The sequence below is a fragment of the Rhinolophus ferrumequinum genome, chromosome 20 (assembly GCF_004115265.2).
Source record: "Rhinolophus ferrumequinum isolate MPI-CBG mRhiFer1 chromosome 20, mRhiFer1_v1.p, whole genome shotgun sequence".
NCBI lineage: Eukaryota > Metazoa > Chordata > Mammalia > Chiroptera > Rhinolophidae > Rhinolophus > Rhinolophus ferrumequinum.
Window position 1 is genome coordinate 48,799,472 of NC_046303.1, and position 24,911 is coordinate 48,824,382.

Below are 24,911 nucleotides of genomic sequence, written 5' to 3' on the forward strand. Positions count from 1 at the left end.
AAAAAAGGTAATCCTGTCCCATGCTACAAAATGGATGAACCTTGAGGACATTATGCTAAGTGAAATAAGTCAGTCACCAAAGCACAAATGCTGTGCACTTAAAATGGTTAAGATGGCAAATTTTAGGTTGTGTTTATTTTCCACAATAAAATTAGCATGTTTAAATTATTTCTCACAGATGACAGAAAACTGGCTCTAAAGGAAACTTGTATGTCTTTCTAAAGAGAACTTTATTAAACTCTTACGTATAAATTATTTACAATGATCTCCAAAGAGGTAGCCATAATATTTTGTTGCTATTGAAACTTTCTTTTAAATATTATACGAAAGAAGGTATCTGGGAACCTTCACAAAGACATGTACTACAAATACATTTTAACAATACCCCATGTAGGTAGTGTCAATTTGTATTTTTCTCTATAGCAAACAGTGGTTCAATAAATCTTGTCTCCTGAAAATTAAAAATCAAATGGTTTTCACATTAGTACCTAGTGAAAAACTGTTTAATAAAACTCTGGTGTCCAGTGGGTACCAAGTTTCACTTTGGGATGATGAAAAGTTCTGGAGATGGATGGTGGGGATGAATGCAAAACAATGAATGTACTAATGCTTCTGAACTGTACGTACACTTAAAAATGGTAAAAACAATAAATTTTGTTATGTATATTTTACCATAATAAAAACAAACTCCAATTTCAATAAGAATTAAGAGGTTTTATGTATGTCATTTGCAATAGTTTATGAACCACTATTAAGAAAACTCACATGTGGTAATTTGCAATTAATTCTAAACTACCAGTAACAAAGATATTTGAAAGGTCTCAATTATTCATAAAGATACAATTACATCACAATTGGAAATTTTCCTTGAAAACAGAAATTTAATGTTTTCAAATTGTTCCATACAAATGACATATCACATATTAACATTAATGAGACTCTAAGAGCTTGGCAAACTTAAGTCACTATTTGGCTCAGAAAAGTTTGACATATTTTCTAACCAAACTAGTCCTGTACAATCAGGTGATGTGTTTTTAAAAATAAAAAATGTTATTTAAAGAAACATATATGAGCCTGCCAAGAACATATGAAGTAATGGGGATGAGGACAAAGGCAGCATTACACTATGACCATACCTTTCTACCCTACAGAATCAGGGATCTTTCATAAACATCCAGGTATAAGTGTAGGGTCTTAAGGTTACAGAAAGAAGTCTTAAGATTACTATTTATTAAGTAATGTAGTAATTAAGTAATTAAGTAATTAAGATGTGCAGGCCTTATGCTAAATATATCACATGGATTCTCACTTAAACCTCACAGAACCCCATGAGATACTTTAATCTCGTATTACAAATGGGGAAACTGAGGCACAAATAGGTTAAACAACATGTTCAAGATTACACAGCTATTAAGCCACAGGACAGGGATAAGAGCCAAGTTTGTCACCAAAGCTCGTGCCCCTTTAGAGAGCCCATCACAGGTGTTACATTTTGCTATCACCTATGTAACTCTATGAAGTAAACTGCAGTTGTATAACCCCTATTTTCCTAGAGGAAACATACATCGGTTCTGGAGGATAAACCTCGTCCTCAAAGTCTCTTATGGACCAACAACAGAGCTGGGTCTGGAACCCAAGTCTTCTGACTCCTCACTCGGTGCCTTTCCTCCTCAATGTACCTGACCTGTGTGGTAGTTTTAAAACTATGTTCACAAATTATTTACTATGCTTCTCTTCAAAGGGTAAAACCCAAACTCTCCCCTCAGTAACTCACTACTAACAAACAAAATGTAGCGGAAGTGACAGGTGTGAGATTTCACAAGCAGGTGTGACTTCCAAGGGCAAATGGGAGACTTCCAAGGGCAGGTGGGAGACTTCCGGTGGGCAGGTGGGTGACTTCCAAGGGCAGGTGGCGGACTTCCGCAGGCAGGTGGGAGACTTCCCAGAACAAGTCATAAAAGCACTGCAGCTTCCGCCTTATTCTCTGGGATCATCGCTCTGGATGATGCCAGCTGCGTCCTGAGGACACTCAAGTCCAGGTCCACATGGCGAGGAAGTAGGGCCTCCTGCCAACAGCCATGTAAGCAAGCCAGCTTGGAAACAACTCCGCCAGCCCAGCCAAACCTTCAAATGGCTGAACCCTGCGCCAGAGCCATCCAGCTATGCTGCCTCTCAATTCCTAACCCACAGAAACCAGGCAACATAAATGTTTGTTGTATTAGGCCACTGTTAGGGGGGTTTCAGCTTTATGAGGAATAACTGACAAATAAAACTGTAAGATATTTAAAGTGTACGTCCTAGGGATTAAGCCACTGTGTTTTAAGGTAATTTGTTACACAGTGACAAATAACTAATTCAAGAAGGAAGGAAACTCACACACACATCTCACATGTGACCAACACTTTGCCATTGAAATTACCAGGTAAGAGTCACCTCTTAAAAGAAGCTGTGTGACGACCTGACTACGTGGTGATTTCTCAGATTCAGTTCATCGTCTGTAATATGACAGACATAACTTCCTTTTAAATATCCTCCCCATTTTACAATAATCTTTCCACTTACCTGACCTCTTAGAGTCACTCTGAGGGTTAAAATGTGCAATGGTCCCCAATAGCTTACAGAGAAAGCTAATGGAAGAATGTGTACAGAAGTTGGCACGATGTGAAACAGGCAGCGAAGGCTCAATGAATGGTCACTGTTACTAACCTTACTTCTTTAACCTGACCTTCAGGTAGCAGCCTCCCCCAGACTTACAAGCATGCTTGAACAATCCCGTTCTCAACAGGGAGCATACTCCATTACCCACCTAAGTTGACCAAGGACCTTTTTACAGGTCTTCGTGTACTTCATTTACTCTTCTGTAAAAAACAACACTCATCTAAAACTGCCCCACCATTTGCTTCCAGAGAATGAACTAGTAACACGGTTCTCTTCCAGTCTCTGCTCCTGCAGCTATTCCTTCTCCCCCTGCCCCTTCAACATGTAGGTTATCCTCAAAGAGCTCTCCTTGGTCCTCATCTCGTCATTTTCACAGCTTCAGTAATGACCTTTTTGCAGATGTCTGACTTCTACGTGTATCGCAGACTCTGCCTCTCATCTGAGTACAGACCCCAATTTCCCCAGCTCAATAGCCCCACATGAATGTCTGACAAGTGTCTCAAACTCAACAAAATCTGAATTTTTTTTTGCCTCTCCCCTTTACTCCTTATTTTTCCCCCTTCTTTACACACCCAACCCTGCTTCTCCTCCCGTGATCATTAACAGACCAAAACCTCAAAAGTCAGAGAATGAGATGTCCAAAGTCATATTAAAATCCTCCCCTTCTGCTGTCAACAAATATATTAGGCACTGCGCTGGGCGCCAGGGACACATGGCAAGCAGGACACAAGTGCCCTCAGGAGCTCACAGTCTAGCACGCTTCTATCACCTGCCCAGACCTAATGCACCTGTGCAGACTCACACATACCCAGCCCCTCCTCTCCATTCCTAACAACCAGCCAGCCTCTTCTACTCAGGCCACTGTGATAACGTGCTACAATTTGGCTCCAAATCTTCAGTCTCTACCCTATCCATCCTTTTCATAGCTGCCCAAGCAGGTGATCATGCTACTCAGCTCCTCAAAAATGTGCAACGGTCCCCAACAGCTTACAGAGAAAGTCAGCATTCTCTAACATTATCTTCATGGTGTATCATGCCTTTCTTTCCCCTCAAATCACCTCTGCATCCTGCTGTACACTCCACATCTCACTCTCTCCCTAACGCTCCTGTTTACCAGCTATTCCCTCAGATGTCACACCTCTTCGAAAATACCCTGGGTAATCATCAGAAATAAGTGATCCTTCCCTTATTTTACCCAGCTCAATGCCTATACTTCTAATTGCTACCAATCCCTTCCACTTTCTATCACTGTGAGTTGTTTACTTGCCTGTCTCTCTGAGTGGTCATAACCCCTGGTTGTCACTCATTAGCTTGGCAATCCTGAGTAAGTTATTGCATTATCTGAGGTTCAATTTTCTCTCATCACTAAAATGAAGCAGTTAGATTAAGTAATTGCTAAGGAACTCCCGACTCCAAAGTTCCGCAAGGATGAGTCTTATTTATCTTTGAAAAAGGCAGTAAGCACAGCTGTACGCGTGCACCTGGTAGTCAGACAGCTGGTTCTGATCCCAGCTCTGCAGCCTTTACCGGCTCTCCACAGTGGGCTGAGGCTTCACATCGCTGTGCCTCAGGTCCTCACCTGTAAAGCGAGCATAATACTACTGCTATCTGTTAGAACTCCGTTTTTTTAAATAACAGCTTTTGTCAGATATAATTCACAGATGATACAATTCACCCACTTAAAGTTTGCGACTCAATGACTTTTAGTATATTCACAGTTGTATAACCACCAACACAATCAATTTTAGAATATCTTCATCACCCCAAAAAGAAACTCATATCCATCAACAATCACTCCCCATTTCCCTCCCCTCCCTCCTCTCCAGCCCTAGGCAAACTACTCTCCTTTCCATCCCTATGGATTTGCCTATTCTAAAAACTTCATTATCAATGGAATAATATAAATAATATAAAATGTGGTCGTTTATGACTGGTTTCTTTCATTTAGCATTATGCTTTCAAGGTGCATGTATGTTGTAGTATGTAACAGGACTTCATTCTTTTTATTGCCGAATAATATTTCATCGTGTGGATATACACATTTAGTTTATCCATTCATCAGTTAATGGACATTTGGGTTGTTCCCACCTGGCCATTATGAATCATGCTGCTCTTTCAGTTATAAGTAATAGAAAATCCAATTTGACCTGGCTTCAATAACTGCAAGTCCAGCTTCAGACAGGCAGGGTTTAGCATCATCATAGGGTTTTCTCTCCACCTCGTAGCTAGGCTCTGTTCTCTGCTCATTCTCAGGATCTCCCTGGTGACAAAATGGCGCCGGCAACTTCCTTTCACATCCTCTCAGTCAAGCCAACAGGAGAAAGTAAAAGCTTCCTGCAGATCCTCAAGCAAAAGCCCCAGGACTAGTTCTGGGGGGGGGGGGGGGGGCTCTAGCTGTGGCCCACAAGCAGAAAGCAATAACTAGAACAGGCCAGGCTCTCCCCCTGGGGGTGAGGGGCAACAGGGAAGGGACCCAAACAGGGTGAACCAACTATAGATAAGAGATAATGTCCAAAAACTTGAGGCCTCTTCCATTAAGATAAATGGATTCTGGACAGCTGAAAATTTCAAAAGCCCAATTCAAGTTTGCTGTGAGAATTAAAGATGATAAACGCATCCTGAGCATTTAGTAGAATGTCCAATACACAGTAAGTGCTTAATAAATGTTAGCTGCTATATTAGCTATTATTTGTATTAGATGAGCCACAGGAAACTTGACAGAATTTGACTTTTAAGGGGAAAAAGGCCAATTTTATATAGCTCAATGTCATACATACTGAGCTTAAAATTAAGGCATGTTCAACCCGTATTTGCTTTTTCATCGTGAAATGTAAGACTGCATTTATATCAAAAAGAAGGAATGATCTTATTTTCAAAATGTTTAAAACTTTAGGTTATAGAAAGTCAAGGATCTCTACTTTTGGAGGGATTTCTCTGGTCTTGTGGAAAACATGAGAGGCAAAGTATGGATGAGAGATCTCTGAGACCCGTGGTGTGCAAAGCACTTCCTATCCTAACAACAACACACGGTTCAAGACTGATGTCCACCTTAGTCATTTATTAGCTAAAATTCTCGACTCAAACTATTAAAAAAATATTTTCATGGGAAAACATGTCTTTGATTTCTTAATATAAGCTAACAGTAAACTAGAATTACCTTTAGAAAAAGTGCTTTTTCAATCTTACCCAAAATATACTTATTTCATCAAGCCAGGAATATCAAATGTTTATTTCCCTCTTTAACTCTGCCTAAACATGATTTAAAAATTAAAAATAAATTTAAAAACCTACTACTGGGATCATCCATTCCTTTTATCACATCTTAGTCTCCTCCCTATTCTCTCATTCTAGTTTCAAATTATAGATCTAGGTAGAGATCACCTGCTATCAACAATGAATTTCTAGATTTGATGGTAATTTCACTGCTTTAATTCATTTTGAGGACTTATGCTTAGACAACATATCTACTATAAATAACTTGTAAGAGTTATTATTGAGGAAAATAAAAAGATTTAAGCTAGCCAAAATGAATAAAGGCACGTGCATGTTTGGAGGCTTAAGAAATTTTTGTTAATTCCATAGTTTTCCTTTCTTCATATTGCGCAAATTCCTAAAATACAATGAACAACACAAAATAACTAACAGCTGCCACTCACTGAGCATTTGTTCCATGGCACAGAGGATAAGTACTATCTCATTTAATCCTCACGTTTACTCTGAGAGGTATGCACTATTAGCTCTATTTTAAGATGAAGGAAATGAGCCTGAGAAAAATTAAACTTATCTAACACTACTGAGAAAGTGATGCTTCAAAACCTGAACCCCGGTCAGCTGCCTCTGACAGCAGTATCGGCCTCAGCAAAGAATATTCAAAGATAAACCAGACTTTGGGAAGATGGGAAACTGTCACATCTCCCTGTTAAGTTTGGAAAGTGAAATAGCCTTTGAATAACTTTGCCTACACAAAGCAAGGAGATTCAAACTTTAAGAGAGTAAAGTTACAAAGCCTGAGATCCTCTAAAAAGTAAACTTATCCTCAAGTGTCCCTTAACTTAATGGCAAAGACACTGCAGGCAGTAGGCATCAGAGCAGCCTCAGGGAAAGAGGAAAACAGTTGTATTCCTCTTATACCTACGGGGTGCTGGGTACTCTCTAAAGGATCCTGAAACCCTTAGCCTGCAACAACTAAACACCAAAACAAAAAACAAGTGTTTAAAGCTAAGACAGAAAACAGAGTTGCAGAACCTTTTTATAAACTCTCTTACTGTATACCAAAATCTCCACACAAAGCAACTTCTACCCCAGTCCTGTCACGTGTGCACATGAGAAAATAGTCCAGGCCCATGTGACATGTGAAGAGGAGCCTCTGTTAAGAGAAAGAGAATATATTTTCACTTTTTTCTTTTGACAAAGGAAGAATTGAAACATAAGGTTCTTGCAATAATCTTTCTTTGGGGGCAAGGAACTTTCTCTTCTCCATGTCCCCAGAATGGCTTGTCTTTCTGCAGACTCCATGGCAGTTTCAACAACCACTGAATCAGAACCCAGGACTCGAAGCCAGCACTCTAAACTGTCTCAGGCACTCAACAGACAAGTGACCTTAATCAAGTAACTTCACTTTTTCAGGCCATCATTTCTCCTTCACTGAAATTTCTCCACTGAAAGAGAAATGAAGAAATGAAGGCTTGAAGAATTTTAAGCTGTGCCCCAAGAAGATGCCATGGGGGCAAGCCCTCACCTGCCAATTCTCCCAGAATGAAGCCACTTTTCCACTTTACATATAATAGAATTCTATGTAAAATTTTATTTAACAACCTTTCTGCTACTACAAAGTAACTGAAAAACACCTGTCCAGGTGCTCGCCAAAATCCCAGCCACTCCACTGCACTGTCAGATCCACAGCCTTACGCAGTATATTTCAGCTGTGAAAGATGCAGTCAATTTTACACTAATGCTACAATTAACATTTAGTTACACCCTATTTTAGAATAAAACACATCATGCCCGTCCCCAAAAAAAACTTTCAGTGGGATATTCTAAAAATAAAAATAATCAATAGCATAAGATTTCTAGGTAAGTGGCTGCAATAGGTAACGGGCAGCCGAAACAGTAGCTGCAACCTCGTTCCCTAGATGCCAAAAGCAGTGACAGTACCTGGTGACCAAAGGAAGTACCCAGGCACAGGATTCCCCAGAGCCAGAGTTTCTCCTAAGTGGATTGCCCGTCTTATCTCCTCTACATCTCAATTAAACTTCTGTTTCCCGGGGTTGTAACAGTACCCCTGGTTGAAGTCTTTCTCTACTCCTTCTCCTACTTACCCTACCTAGTAAACCTGCACAGTCCACACAATCTGTCCAAGGGCACATCTACTAAATTACAGTCGTATAGGGGATATGGGCACCCAAATGCTGTGTTCAACTAAGGTGCACAACGATGTTGTGTGTTAACAACATATCCAATTTTAAAGCATTCTACAGCCTCATCCAGATGTTCCCTCTTGCCCCTATTGTTTTAGGCCCCACATTCAGAGACCCTGACTTGAGAATTTACATTAATAATCTGTCCAAAAGTAGGCTGAAATAGAACCAGCCCAGTGGCTCAGGTGGTTGGAGCGCCGTGCTCCTAACGCCAAGGTCATCGGTTCGATTCCCACATGGGCCAGTGAGCTGCGCCCTCTACAGCTAAGGTTGTGAACAATGGCTCTCCCTGGAGCTGGGCTGCCATGAGCAGTAGGAGGTTGGCATGTGCTGCCATGAGCTACTGTGAGCTACTGTGAGCGGCCCATCAACAACTGGCAACTGACTGCCTCGGCCGTGGGGAACACCAGGCTCGTACTACCAGCATGGGCCAGGGAGCTGTGCCCTACACAACTAGACTGAGAAACAGCTTTAACCAGAGTTGGGGGTGAGGAGGCAGAAGAACGGCGTGGGGGGAAAGACAGCTGAAAAAAATGCACGATGAAATTTTGATAAACCAATTATTAATTTTAAACTTATTAGCAAAGCAGTTTAACTAAAAATATTCAAAATAGAAATGAATTCAAATATTGGGGGCAAAACATTACATATACATGTTGTAGGATTTATCTAGTAAGACTAAGAACTCAATATAAAATATCATATATGCCCAAATACTGTGTTTCCCCAAAATAAGACCTAGCCGGACAATCAGCTCTTATGCGTCTTTTGGAGCAAAAATTAATATAAGACCTGGTCTTACTTTACTATAACGTAAGACCAGGTATAATATAATTAATATAATAGCGGGTCTTATATTAATTTTTGCTCCAAAAGACGCAGTAGAACTGATTGTCCAGCTGGGTCTCATTTTCAGGGAAACAGGGTATAAGCCATGTTCTTTTCCCAAAAATTACCCCTCAAAAAAGAGGTAGTTTCTTTACATTCTAGTCCTTACAAAGCCTTTATTATGAAGAACTGCTCTCTCGATTATCTTATTTTTAACATAAGGCAAAAAAGTATCTTTAAGACAAGAGGAAATGATCAATCAAGATCACAGAAATGCTAGGCTTGATGGCAAATGGCAGGAAACTGTGACCTGTGTGATGTGAGCGAAGGAGCCTTCCGAGACGAGCGGGGCCGGAGGAGGCCTGCACAGACTGAGGAAAGAGGAGAGGGATGACATGTTCTTCAGTGACGGGGCTGACTGAGGTGACCGCCTGAAGTCACTTTAATCAACACTAATTTGGGAGCCTTATAGATTTCAACACAATAAAATCAATTTGAAAGGAGGCAAATAAATTCAACACATTTTTGGAATTATTCCTCAGGGAATTCCTTTGGAATTATTCCTCAGACCTCATTGCTGTACACAGCCTTTTTTTAAAATTGCTTTAAAAAGCATTTAATTGTGATAATAAATGTAATTCTATAGAACAAATGGGGGGAATCCACTGTTTTGCAAAGTTATAACTTGGATAAAATATGGATTCAAGAATGATGTATCTCAGACTAAAATAAATGTCATGTGCTCTCTCTTCACAGCTTTTCCATAAATTTAAAATAGTTCTAAAAATTAAGGTTTTTAAAGAGCTCAGATTTGTTGTTACCAGAGGTGGGGGAGAGGTGACTGGAGGAAGGAGTCAAAAGGTACCCACTTCCACTTACAAGTAATAAAGATGCAACGTACAACGTGATGAGTTAACACTGCTGCGTGCCCCACAGGAAAGTGGTTAAGACAGTAGATCCTAAGAGCTCTCATCACAAGGAGAAATTTTTTTTTTTGTTTTCTTTTTATGACAGATGGTAGCTAAAACGTATTTGGTAATCATTTCACAAAATATGTAAATCAAATCATCATGCTGTACACCTTAAACTTATACCATAAGGTCAAATTTTTTCTCAATAAAAATGCAGAAAAAGTTAATTTTTAAAAATATGTATCATGTGCTCCGGAAAACTATTAACTGATTCAAAAAGCATTTTTAACGTTTAAAAACTTTTTTATTTTTATAAACAGACAAAATAGAGAAGATAGTAGTGAATCCCCATAACCAATTACTCAGATATTGCAATTTCAAGATTTTTATAACTTGTTGTTCAGCTTTATTGGAGTATAGCTGACAAATAATTAGCACAAAACCAGGTTAATTTTTTTTTTTTTTAAGATTTTATTGGGGAAGGGGAACAGGACTTTATTGGGGAATTTTCCAAGTCAAGTTGTCCTTTCAGCCTTAGTTGTGGAGGGCGCAGCTCAGCTCCAGGTCCAGCTGCCATTGCTGGTTGCAGGGGGCGCTGCCCACCACCCCTTGCGGGAGTCCAACCTGCAACCTTGTGGTTGAGAGGACGCGCTCCAACCAACTGAGCCATCTGGGAGCTCAGCGGCAGCTCAGCTCAAGGTGCCATGTTCAATCTTAGTTGTGGGGGGTGGAGCCCACCATCCCTTGCGGGACTCCAGGAGTTTAACCCACAACCTTGTGTTTGAGAGCCTGCGCTCCAACCAACTGAGCCACTCGTCCGCCCCAAAACCAGGTTAATTTAACCATCACCTCACAAAGTTACTGTTTTTGTGTGTGAGTCAAAAACTATTTTTAATGATAAGTCATTGATGTCGCAAATGTGAAATGTCCGAATAAAACTGCTTCATGAAAACATGAATGGAAAAGAGGTATTTCTAAATTAATGTACAAATTAATTTGTGAATTTGAATGTACATGTAATTAACAAGAAATTAAATATTATAAGTAGATATTAAACTATTTCATCTATCTCTAAAATTTAATATATTCAGGTTATATGTTAAGCTTCTCACTGGGGAATTAGGGGACTTACAAATCAAGGTATATAAGGTATCTTACAATACAAACTCAATCTGAAATGTTCCCTTGGAGACATACACAACAAAATAAAGCACCCTTGCCAAAACAAAGCAAAGAAAGAAAAAATTCTTTGGTTAATAACCGTCCACACAGATTACCTAAGGTCACCAGGAGTCCAGATTGGAGTGCACACCTGTACCCTTAGCTGGTAACGCTCCAGGAATCAGGGCAGGCTACAAGCTTAAAAACCTGGCACCTGCAGGTATAGCATCTTTTCTTTTCTTTTTTTTTTTTAAAAACCAGAACACAAGATCTGGTGTCAAAAACCTGGGGTCCTACTAGATTTACAGCACAAAGACAAAAATAAATCTCTCTTTAATCCTTAGTCACCAACACAACTAATACTACCTGCCTATACTAGATGAGACAATGATAGGTGAATTCTTCATGAATTGTCAAGATGTGAAAAAAAAGAAAAATACCCCTGAAATACGAAGGGCAGCAATGATTAACTAAACTAACAAACCTAATGAACTTTTCTCAAATCTCATTCTCCTTGGACTTATCTTTTACTTATCCTCTTAAAACTGATCTTTAGCTTCCTTTCTTTTATTTTGCCCCAATAGGCATTTTCCAAGTTACAGGCCCCAGCCCTCTTCTCTCCATCCTCTCTCTTCCCCTCAGTAAACTGATCTTGCTTCCTAATTGTCCTCAAATGTGTATTCTAGGTCCAAGCCTCCCACCTGCACACCAACTTCCTATAATGTATCTCCTTTTGAATACCTGTCATTTCAAATTGTGTACCTAAAATAAAACCTTTCCCATCTCCAAACTTCTCCCAACTTTCTTATTCTTCATTAAGTATAACATTTTCAGTCAAACTTTAATTCTGCCATTTTTTAATGCCTTTTCCTCTTCCTCTTCATGTCCTATAATTAGCTAGTTCTAGTCCTGTTGACTCTTCAAGAGAGCTTTCCAAAATTCGGAGCCTTACCAGCGTCAGTCTACAGCAGCCGGTTGGCTCAGTTGGTTAGAGCGCAATGCTCATAACACCAAACCGGTTCGATTCCCACATGGGCCAGTGAGCTGTGCCCTCTACAATTAGATTAAAGACAATGACTTGACTTGGAGCTGAGCTGCGCCCTCCACAACTAGATTGAAAACGACGCCTTGACTTGGAGCTGATGGGTCCTGGAAAAACACACTGTTCCCCAATATTCCCCAATGAAAATTAAAAAAAAAAAAAGGTGTTTAGTCTTTTACTCACTAGTTCCATTTCTAGGACTCCACATAGGCTAAGAAAATCTGAAATGCAGAAAGATATTCACTGAAGTATTACAATGCCAGCAAACTGGAAACATGTGTTTAGCAATAGACAAATGTTTAAGCAAATTAAAGTTAAGTAAATTAGACTGTTACAGTCACTAATAATTGGTTCTGAAAGGACCAATTTTAAGGACATTAAAAATGTTTATGACTAAATGTTAAATGAGAAAAGCAGAATACGAAATTATATAATTAAGTAAATAACAAACAGGGATAAAAAAGGACTAGAAGGAAACATACCAAAACATTAACAATATCCTCTCTGTATATCTTGCTGGATGATAAGATATGAGTCTTTTTTGCTTTCTTTATATATTTCTGTAATTTCCAGAATATGGTACATATTTTTTTTTTAAGATTTTATTGGGGAAGGGGAACAGGACTTTATTGGGGGAACAGTGTGTACTTCCAGGACTTTTTCCAAGTCAAGTTGTTGTCATTTCAATCATAGTTGTGGAGGGCGCAGCTCAGCTCCAGGTCCAGTTGCCATTGCTAGTTGCAGGGGGCGCAGCCCACCATCCCTTGCGGGAGTCGAGGAATCAACCGACAACCTTGCAGTTGAGAGCCCACTGGCCCTTGTGGGAATCAAACCAGCAGCCTTCGGCGTTAGGAGCTCGGAGCTCCAACCACCTGAGCCATCGGGCCGTCCAGGTACATATTTTTAAAATCAGAAAAAAAGTAATTTTTTTAAAATGTGTTTCCAATTCAAGACTTGTCAGATCTCCCTAAATTAATCTACAAATTCAATATCATCTCAAAACAAATGGCAAAAAGAAACTGAGGGAGGAACTTGGAAATATTATCTTAATAAATATGCAAAAATAGCCCAAAACAATCTGAAAACAAGAGAAATAAAGTGTCTATGGGGAGCATGGGAGAGTCCTTGCCCTAAAATTAAAATCTATTCAAAAATACAGCAATTAAGAAAAAAAAAAAAACTACAGCAATTCACACAACATGGAACCAGAGCAGGAACAGAGACGTTCACACACTCACTTCTCAAGAATATTCGTACAGTATGTGTAAACCGAGTTGGGACAACTGGATAAAATCATTTAGAAAAAAAACAAGACAGCAACAAAAGCTTATTTAATAACCACAGCCAATCTTTGCTGCATACTTACCACAAGTCCACAACACTTGGGGACAGATGTTTGCAGATTCGCATTTTATTGGTCTCCCAAAGATAACATGGAGCCTATGTCATGTATTCTGTAATACTTCAGCAAAATCTGGGAGCATGTTTTTAAAAGCACGCAACCGAAGTTACCTTCCTCCTGCCCAAAGCAAACCTGTACCCTGATCCCATCCCTTCCTGTCATTTCCAGCTTTTCTTCCAAATATCCCTTGCCAGTATTTCAACATCTCCTCTTTCTGTTCGCTACCTGTCATCTGCTTACATTTTCTGAAAAACAAAAAAATTTTTTTCAAGAACAAACCACTCCCTTTCTACCTTGTCTCCTTTACTTTACACATACAAAGCTTATTCAACAAGTTTCTTTTAAAAAGAGAAAAACATATTTAGCTAAGTCAGAAACCTGGGATCCATCCTGGACCCTTCTCACTCTCTTCCCACATTAAATTGGAAACGATAATAAATCCAGTGAGTTCAGCTCCCTCAATACCTATCAGTCTCTTGAAGGTCCTGCAATCGCCTCCTAATGGTCCCCTGGCTTCCAGGCTCTCCTCACAGCAGCGAGTCATCTTTCCTACAAATGTCCCTCGTGCCTCCTAACAGCTCCCCAGGCCCTTGGAGACTTCCTCAGGGCCTGACTCACTGCTCACCACACCCTGCACCCCACACTCACCTACCTGCTTGACATTCCAGGAATACAAACATGCCATTTTACACCTCCGCATGTTTATACCAACTGCAGTGCTGCTTCTGCCTGCAAGGCCCTCAACTTGCCCCTTCTTATTTACTTGGGAAACTATTATTGGCCTCCAAGATCTAATTTAACAGACTCTATGAATCCACTAAAAACTATTGAATTGTACATGTTAAGCAGATGAATTGGATGGTATGTAAATTATATTTCAATAAAACTGTCATAACTATAAGAAAAAAAGACTTTACACCCAACATATACATATATTTTGTAATGGGCAAAAGACAAAACAGGCACTTTACAAAGTAGGAAATGCAGATGACCAATAAGCATATGAAAACACGTTCAACACCGCCACTCAGGAAAATGCAAATTAATCCACAATGAGGTATCCACATATACTCAGAAGAGCTGAAATTAAAAAGAACAACACCATCAAGTGTGGAAAGATGTGGAGCAACTGAAACTATCATACATTGTTAGTAGGAGTGAAAAGCAGTTCGATCAAAACTATTTCATAATCAAGCTGGGGAAAACACACCTTTGCAATGACCACTGACACTATGTATCCCCTGTGCTGTAACCTAGCAACCCCACTGCTCCCGCTCATCTCCAGCAGAAAGGAGTGCAAATGTCCACAAAGGGACATGTACAAGAATGTTGACAGCTGCTTTATTCCTAATGACTAAAAACTGAAGGAAAAGAATACTCAACAGAAGAACAGATAAAAGTAAATTGTGGTATGTTCATTCTGTGAAATACTACAAAGCAGTAACAACGGTGCCTGCAACAACGTGGGCAAATCTCACAGATATTATGTTGAGTGAAAGAAGTCAGACACAAGAGTATATATAATCTATATGATTTCCTTAAGTTCAAGAACAGGCAAATGTTATCAATAATGATAGATATCAGCAAAGTTGTTACCTCTGGGAGACCGGGTACCGTCTGGGGAGAGGCTTAAGGAAACTTACAGGGTATTGGAAGGATCTGTATCTTGATCTGAGTGGTTATAATGGTATAAAATACATGTAAAAATCAAGTAGTACACTTAAGCTTAGTCACTGCACTTTCCTAATTTACTATATGCACATGCATGTACATATGCTATAACTTTAAAATTTTTTAAAACTAAGGAAAATATACAAATGTAGATTATAATTAACAGTACTGTATTATACACTTGGAAGTTAACAAAGTAGAGCTTCCATGTCATCACCATAAAAAAAGACAATTATGTGAGAGGAAGGAGGTGGTAACTAACTTTATTGTGGTAATTATTTCACAATATATGCATGTACCAAATCATTATGCTGTAATGTCATATGGCAATATCTCAATAAAGCTGAGAAAAATATGCGCAAGTAAAAGGATAATATATCAAGTATATACGTGTGTGTATATATATACATACATACACAGTATACATACAGTATATACCATAATATTATAATTCAGTATTTAAAAAAACATGCACAAGTAAAAGGCAAATACACCAAAATAACTGGTAGAGCTACCATTGATGTTTATTTCTTTAAATTGTTCTGTAGTCTGAATTTTCTACCATGCCCATATTATTTACTTTTATCATTAAAAAAAAAACAGCTATGTCATTAAAATAACTATAACGCTGAAATCAAACAAGGTCTCTTCCTAAAGCATTCCCTTCCCAACCAAAGCACCAATGTACCAAACCTTACTGTGCTTATCACACTGTCCTGCAGGCGTCTGCTGATCAGTCCCTCCTACTTTCCAGTTAGTACTGGGCTTGCTTTATCTTAGTCTTCCTAGCATCCAACACACTGCCTAGCACCACCATGTTTCCCCGAACATAAAACCTAGCCGGACCATCAGCTCTAATGCGTCTTTTGGAGCAAAAATCGGTCTTATATTAATTTTTGCTCCAAAAGACTCATTAGAGCTGATGGTCCGGCTAGGTCTTATGTTCGGGGAAACACGGTAGCTATCTACTTCATGTGTGTTTGTTGCACTGAATTGTATTAATGGTAAGCACAAATGTTTGTTGACTAAACAAATGTGTAACAAAACAATAAGTCAAAAATAAGTGATTATCTGCCATGGGAAGTATTCCAAAGCCATGGCTTGTGAGCCTGAGTTTATACTACAGGAAAGGACTGAGGCTTACCTACGATATAAACTTGTACCACAGCATTCCTAAATTGTCTCACCTGTGATTTATTGACCCAGTGCCACCAATCACATCCCCATCATTTTCTGCAGCAGTCAGAACCCATGAAACAGAAAACAGGGAAGTATAATAACCTACAGGATCCACCCACCAATAGGAAGTCAAGAGCGAAAAGGTTACAGTGCAGAATCCCGTCATCAACAGCTCACACACAGATCACAAATATCGTGCAGAGAAAAAAAAAGAGACAGATAGGTACAGAGACACCAAGAGACCAAGTTGCAAACTTGATAAAAAGTCCAAATACAAACCTAAGTCCTCCAGCAATCATACTCTTGGGTATTTATCCTACAAAAACAGAAATATGTTCACATAAAAGCCTGTCCAAGAATGTCCAGCAGTTTTATTTGTCAGAATCAAAAACGAGAAACTTTCCAACTGTCCTCCAACAAGTGAATGAAGAAACAGTGGTACAAGTAACCCCGTGTATAACACGGCACTTCTATAACATGGTTTCGCTCTAACAGTTTGAGAATTAGAGAAATCCCCAAACAACATGGAGCGTAAGAGCTTTTAAGAGCAAAAAATATCTCATTCGAAATTAGGGAAATCCCTGAACAACATGGAATGTAATAAAATCTTTTAAGAACAAAAGATATCTCATTTGAAATTTTTCATTCGAGCATGGATGTCGTATCAGATTTGACTGCAGAATTTTAAAATTTATCAGAATTTTAAATACAAATCATTCATGGAGTATTAAGTTTAGCGAATGAAGATACCTTGTCTAAAAGAAAATGCCCTCGGTTAATCGTGCTTAGTGATGATGAAGAAAACATTTAAAACATATATGTTATACTTTTGGTGAAAATTGCTTTAATAAAGGTATTTCTCGGGAGCCGGCCGGGTGGCTCAGGCGGTTAGAGCTCCATGCTCCTAACTCCGAAGGCTGCCGGTTCAATTCCCACGTGGGCCAGTGGGCTCTCAACCACAAGGTTGCCAGTTCAACTCCTTGAGTCCCACAAGGGATGGTGGGCTGCGCCCCCTGCAACTAGAAAACGGCAACTGGACCTGGAGCTGAACTGCGCCCTCCACAACTAAGATTGAAAGGACAACAACTTGACTTGGAAAAAAGGCCTGGAAGTACACACTGTTCCCCAGTAAAGTCCTGTTCCCCTTCCCCAATAAAAAAATCTTTAAAAAAAAAAAACCAACATATTTCTCTTAATTATAAAAATATAGTAAGTAGTATGTTTTTTTAATTTTTGGAATCTAACCCCCTTTTTTTACTAGTTCTTTGTTTTGTATCACAGATTCACATAACACGGCTTTTTTCTTTTTTAGAAACCTAACAACTGTGTTATACGGGGGTTGCTTGTACATTCACACCATGAAATTCTATTCTGCAACAAGGAATGAGCTACTGATACACCCAACAACACTGAGTTCATTAAGCTGAATGAAAAGTGAATCTCAAAAAGTTGCATACTGTACAATTCCATTTTATATAACATTCTCAAAGGAGCAAAATTTTGGTGGTGGAGAACAGATCAGTGCCTGCCAGAGGTCAGGAGGGTATGATCATTAAAGGGTAACAAGACAGTTTATGGTGATGAAACAGTTCTGCACCCTGATCATGGTAATGATTACACTAATCCACACAAGTGGTAACATCTGACAGCACACACACACACACACACACACACAGAGTGTATGTAAAAACTGGTGAAATCTTGAGTTAACAATGTTGTGCCAATGTCAATTTCCTAGTTTTAACAATGTTCTATGGTTATGCAAGACATCACCACTGGGAGAAGCAGGATGAAGGGTATAAAGGGAACTCGACTCGCAACTTCTGAGGAGTCACATTACTTGAAAATTTTAAAAAATTTTATTAAAAAATAAATACACGGGCGGCCGGTTGGCTCAGGGGTTGGAGAGCGGTGCTCATAACACCAAGGTTGCCAGTTCAATTCCCGCTATGGGATGGTGGGCTTTGGCCCCCTGCAACTAAAGATTGAAAACAGTGACTGGACTTGGAGCTGAGCTGCGCCCTCCACAACTACCTATATTGATGGACAACAACTTGACTTGGAGTTGATGGGCCCTGGAGAAACACACTGTCCCCCAATATTCCCCAATAAAAAATTTCTTAAAAAAAAAAAAGTAGCCTATACAAACCGCCTCAATTCACAAAAGCTCACAGAATTGAACTGAACTGAATGAATGAAGAGAATGAAGAGCCAGCTTGCACATACAAATAGATGACAAAAGTAGATCATATCACATCAAGCCAGGTCCATGTAGTCACAAAGTAATTCAAGTTTGCCAATCATTATACTGATACAGTTTAAAATTTGACCTACTATACCTTTTCCTCCTCTAGAGAGTGAATCAAAAAGCAAAACACTGGGCATCAAGAGACCTGAATTCTGGTGCAAACTAAACTAATGTGTGACCTTAACCTGTCAGAGCTGCGTGTAAAATGAGTACCTCTGAGACTCCCAGTCTCCCCAAGTCCCTCTTCCACCAGCTCTTCTCTCCAGCGTGCCACTCTTTACACCCTAAACCAAGTCACCATGGTTTCCCAAGTACTATAATTGGCCAGCTCCCATTATGTACCTCTCCCGTCCTCCACAATCCATTCACAATCCATCTTCTTTGGAATTCTCCCCAAACCCCCATAGAATATAAGCTTCAGGAGTAGCTTTGTTCAGCTTGTTCAAAGCTCTATCACCGCCTCCTAGGAAAGGCATGCAAATACTTATTGAATACATGAATACATAAATCATATCAAGCATTCCTTTAAAATAATATCTTGATTCAAAGGATTAAGTTAAAAATGACATTGTCTTAATCAAACACTTATGTAATTGGACCAATCTGCTCTTGCTAATTAATTACCTTGCAGACTAACCAGTTAATTTAGTCACTGGCGGGGGGGAGGGGAGATTTCCCTCAAAGCTTATCAAATACATACAACAGACAATAGAAGAAACTGACAGATTAATCTGTGAGTAACAGTTGAATACTTGGATACACACTAATTCTTTATAAACATACCACATAAATCCAAACTGCAGCACACCAAAAAAAGGCTCTTAGCCATTAGGAAAGTCATACCCTGAAATATGAAAATATGCTACACACATTGACTTAACTAAAACTGTTTTTCTGTATGTATGCATATATTTAACACACATATGTATATATACATACACATAAGTATACATATATACACACAGAGTCATTCCCCAAAATTGGGGGCAGGGTTTTTTCAATTCTTTTTTACGTTTCTGAACATAATGAGCAATGTGGAAATAAATGCTTTGAATTGAAAGTTGTGACTAAAACTCAAGATCCTAAACATTAGTTCGCCTTACCTACTGGCTCAACTTTAATCGTTCATCAAAGGAAATCCCAGATTGAAGATTGACTTGAAAGCTAGCATTAATTGTTTTAAAGCATCTAAAACTACCAAATTACCCATCAGTTCCTTAAGTTCTTAATTTAAGTATTTTTCCCACACTCTGTAAGTTTTTTGAGGCATTAGGTGGATATCCATATTTTGTGAAATCCTGAACATAGTTTCAAATTATATTCCATTTAAAAGGAACAAAACTCCTGTCATAATAATATCATGATATACATTAGCAATAACTTAGGCAGTTTGCATAGATACCAACGGGTACGAAATTTGCTAAGCGGAGACCAAGGCGACCAGGAAAGAAGAAAGTCTAGGAATGCTGCAGGCAGCCCCCCCGAAAGGAAACAAAAAGGAAATACTTGGTGATTTTATTAAAAGATCATGGACTGTCATTCCTCATAGTACCAAAAATACCTTCCTTGCTCAAAAAGAAGAGCAAAGCCACAAATCTAGACAGAGTAAAGATGTTGAACGCTGGCAGATGTTTTTTTTTTAATTAAGAGAAAAAGGAAAAAGAGGCGGCGGCGCTCTGCAGTCTCGGAGCAGCTCTCCAGGAAAGGCTTCTCGGGAGCCGGCCGCTCCCACTACGGTCCGCAGCCAGGCTGGAGGTGGCCGGCGACTGGCACGTTTTAAATATCACCACCCTATTCATCAACTCGCGGCACAATGAGAGGCCGGGAAGCCGCGCCGGGGACCGCCCGCGCACACGCCCACCGGTCCAGCGCAGCAGTCACGTTCGGCCCAAGCACAAAGTTTCGAATACAAACCCAAGCGCCGAAATGCACAGGTCTCAGCGTTGAACTCGCGCCAGGAACACTCCCGGAGCGAACCTCTTGACAACTGGCTCGGGTTTTCAGCCGACAGGCAAGGGCCGGGGAGGACGAGGACGCGACACACACACTCACACACGCACTCTCTCGTACACTCGGCTCCTCCTCTCTCGAGCCCCGGTGCCCAGGTGGGAGCAGGTAGGCAGCCTCATGCCGCAGCCGGCGCCAGCGCCCCTCCGGGGAAAGGCCTGCGACCTCCGGGGACAGCTCGGCGCGCAGGCGACCGGGCGCACGCCCGGCACCTCCTCATCCAACCGCCCCGACGGCCGCGGCGACTTAGGTCCCAGGGACCGCCCGGGGATGCTCAACCCGCCGGCCGCGGGCTCGCGCGCGCCCCTCCCCCGCCCTCCGCCCCTCCCCCCGGGCCGCCCGCGGGGCGCGCAGGAGGCTAGCGCCCGCGTCCCTGGGAATCAGCCTGCCCGCTGGCCCTGGGGATCCGGGCAACTTCCCGGGCACCGTCGCGGGCTGCCCCCGACCGGCCGGGGGCGGGGATCCGGGTGCTAGCGCCGCGTGGACTCACTTTTTCGGATGTTTCTCTCTCTTCGGCCTCCGCTTTCGGGCCTGAATGGCCAGCACTGGGGAAAGAAGAGACATACATTAACGGTCAGGCAGGCCGGCCTGCGGGGCCGCGTGGCAGGGAAGAGGGGACGCCGTGGGCCACTCACCTTTCCGGGAGCTCATACCGACGCGGCGGAAGGAGGGCGGGGGGGCTCTGCGACGGCGGCCGCAGCGGTGGCGGCGGCGGCGACGCGGGAGCGGAGCCGGGCTGCAGCCTCCACTCGCTCCGCCAGCCGGGAGGAGGCGGGAACCGCGCCTGCGCCGCCGCTGCTGCTGCCGCCGCCGCTCCCGCGGGGGACCCAGCAAGACCCGCCCCCGGCCAGACCCGCCCCGCCCCCCCACCCGGTGGGGTCCTGACCCCCGCGCCCGGTTCCTTCCGCGCGCCCCGCACCCCCACGCCCGCCCCGCGGGTGCGGAAACGACCCCCCACGACCTCCGCCGCGCCGGCCCTCGCCTCCCCGCCCCCTCCCGCGGCCGGGGCCTCCGCCTCTCGCGCCCCCGCGGCTGGCCCGGGCCTCCCGCCTCTCACCCGCACCCGGCCGCGCGACCCTCGTTCTCCAGCCACAGCCTCACCCCGGCCAGTGGCGCGGCCCGCCTGTCCATGTGCCCTTCCTTGGCCCGCGCCTCCGCGGGTCTCACACCACCGCTCTTCGCGCGGCCTCTTCTCCCCCTTGGCTCCTCTACATCCTTGCATCCCCATGAGCGCCGCTTTCTCCCCTCGGGCGAGTGTGGAAAGGTCACAGGACCAAGAGCTGGGCAACCTGGGTCCTTCACTAGCTGTGTGACCTTGGAGAAGTCATCTTATCTCTCGCCTTTACTTACCCCACAGGATTGCTTGACTTTAATGAAGGAAAAGTTGCAAATAGCATGGAAAGTAGGTTGGCGCTTTTTACACGTTAATTCAAGCCGCGCTCAATAAATACCATGTGTACGACTGTGTAACACAACAACCCCACCAAGTAATTATTTTTTCCTTTTTACAGTGAGGAAACTGAGTCCTAAAGAGGTCAAACAGTTTACTTAGCAATGATTCAAATTTAGGCCTGGCTGATCCAAACTTTCTGCGTATCATGCATGCTTCCTAATAAAGATGTGAATTAAGTTGATGGTGGGACAAAATGATAACTGCAATGTTTTCTTTTTTATTTAAGTAATTATAATACTTTGAAAGATAACCCGGATCATTTACTCTCTCTTTGGTTACACAACGGTATTCTTAACTGACCAAAGTAGCTAGCCTTTATTCTAAAGACGCTAAACCCAAAGAACAAAAAGTTCTGCTTGGACTTCAAGAGCTTTTTACTTTCTCAACTTTTTTTCAAAAATATTAAACCTACAGAAAAGTTACGAGTAAAGTATAATGAGCATCCATGTTAACCCCTATTCACCAATTTTTAAGGTTTCACCACATTTGCTTTACCTATGTATATGTGTGTGGTGTGTATGGGGCTTTTGTTTGGTTATTTTGTTTTTACTGAATCATTTGAGTTTTTCACAGACATCGTTATCCTTTACCCCTGAATATTTCAATAAATATCTACTAAGAACAAAGATATTCTCCTACATAATCAGAATTCCATTATTACTCCAAGAAAATTTAATATTAATACTATTATCTGTAATATACCGAAGCCATATTCAAATTCTCAAAATGTCTGTTATAGCTCACTTTTTTCCCCCCAATCCAGGATACAATCAAGGATCAAGCATTGCGCTTAGTTTGTTATGTATTTTTAAACTCCTTTAGTCTAGAGTAATCCCTGGTTTTGTTTTGTTTTTTCTGTTATAACATTGACTCTTTGGAAGAATCCAATTCCACTGTTTTGCAGAATGCTCCTCAGTTTGTTCTCTATTAGAGTCAAGTTAAATAATTGTATCAGGCACTCTATCTAGATGATATTGTATCCGTCTTAGCACATTGCCACTACAGAAAGGATATCACGTCAGTTTGTTCCATTATTGATGATGTTACATTTAATCATTTCTCCATGGTGAAGGTACTTTTTTCTTTTGTATTTGAAAACTAGTCTGTGTGAAAAATGGGCAACAGATTCAAGAAACAGACATTTCTCCTAAGAAAATATACAAGTGGATGAAAACGTGCTCAACATCATTAGAGAAATGAAAAAGCAAAACCACATGAAATAGCACTTCACACCTAATAGGATGACTATAATTTTTTTTAATGGAAAATAAGTATTGGCAAGGATGTAGAGACATTGGAATCCTCATACATTACTGGTGAGAATGTAAAATGGTGCAATCACTGTGGGAAATAGTGCTACAGTTCTTCAAGAAGCTAACCAATGAATTATTAGCAATTCTATGGTTCTAGGTACTCAAACAAATCCTTGTACACAAATGGTCAGAGCAGCATGAATCACAGTAGCCAAAAGGTTAGAAACAACCCAAAAATATCCACCCATGTATGAATGGATAAACAAATTGTGGTAAAGACATACAATGAAATATTTTTCAGCCATAAAAAGGAATGCAGTGCTGATACAATGTGCTACAATATGGATGAACCTCAAAACCATGCCAAGTGAAAGAAACCAGGCACAAAAAGTCACATATTATGAGTCAATTTTATGAAACGTCCAGAATAAGCAAATCCACAGAAAGCAGTTTGGTGGTGGCAATGGCTGGGGGGAGGGAAATGAGGAGCCACTGCTTAATGGGTACAGGGTTTTGTTTTGTAGTGAGGAAAATGTTTTGGAGCTAGGTAGAGGTGGTGGTGGCCACCTCTATCTGTAAATGTACTAAATGCTGCTGAATTGTTCACTCTAAAATGGTCAGTTTCATGTTATGTGAATTTCACCTCAGTTGTTTTGTTTGTTTGTTTGTTTTGTTTTTTAAGTAATCTGTGGGATAATACTTTGAGACTGTGTGAGCCTTTCCCCTAGAATCTTTCACTCTTTGTGTTAGCATCCATTCATGATGCTTGCCTGAATCAATTATTACTATAGTGGTTGTAGAATGATATTACACTCCTATCATTTCATCTGTTCCATCTATGCTAATTAGGTGATATTTTTATGTGAGGAAAGCTTTCATTTCGTTCCCACCACCTCTGTTTTCTGTTTGTTTTTGGCTTTTTTGTTTTTGTTTTTAGTAGCAATATTGACAGTAATTACTATCACCTTAATTTTTGATTCTTGAATTATCTTATATTTGACCAGGGAAGACACTTTCCACTTGCAATCCTTTGCACATGTCCCAGTTTTTGAGTACCTGTTTACTTTCTAGCACATGATATTCCAGGAAACCTGTGCTTTCCCCAACCAGGAACCAGAACCAGCCATTTCTCCAGTTTTGGCTCCTTACAGAAGGTGATTAGAAGCTTTAAACCAGAGAAATCTGAGTTTAAAATCAGTTTTTTATTTTTAACAGCTTTATTGAGACATAATTCACATACCACACAATTCACCCATTTAAAGTTCAAACTTCAATGGTTCTCAGTATATGCACATGGTGTGCAACCACCACCAAAGTCTAATTTTAAAACATTCTGTCATTCCTAAGAGATACTCACTACATACCTATTAGGCTTCTTCTCCCAACCTCCCTTTGCCCAAGCCCTAGGCAACCACTGATCTCCTTTCTGTCTCTATAGACTCACCTATTCTGGACAAATCATATAAACACAATCATACAATATGTGGCATTTTGTGACTGTCTTCTTTCACTTAATGCTGAAACCAATTTCTGCTACTTAATTTCTGAATAACATTGGGCAAGTTACTTAATTACTGGAAAACAGTAATAATATTAATACCGACCATCCTAGATCAATATGATAATCAAAGAAGATAAGAAAATATTCAATAAATACGAATTATCATTAACAATGGTTGAG

The 24,911-nt window shown here is 40.9% G+C and overlaps 1 protein-coding gene across 15 annotated transcripts in view; it reads right to left on the reverse strand.

Annotated features, from left to right (window-relative positions):
* The window catches only part of SRPK2 (SRSF protein kinase 2), a 213,312-nt gene extending 191,546 nt beyond the window's left edge, over positions 1-21,766 (reverse strand). For 6 of the 15 annotated variants that reach the window (XM_033088271.1, XM_033088275.1, XM_033088274.1 and 3 more), the window contains exons 1-2: positions 21,626-21,755; positions 21,015-21,069 (exon numbers count right to left, since the gene is read on the reverse strand). In XM_033088271.1, coding sequence (XP_032944162.1) covers positions 21,015-21,069; positions 21,626-21,752 — 182 coding nt within the window. In that variant the 5' untranslated portion in view covers positions 21,753-21,755. Of the gene's footprint in view, positions 1-21,014; positions 21,070-21,159; positions 21,293-21,625 lie in introns of those variants that run through there. The other 9 variants (XM_033088276.1, XM_033088281.1, XM_033088273.1 and 6 more) reach the window with 5 other exon arrangements.
* Between the last annotated feature and the right edge of the window lie 3,145 nt (positions 21,767-24,911).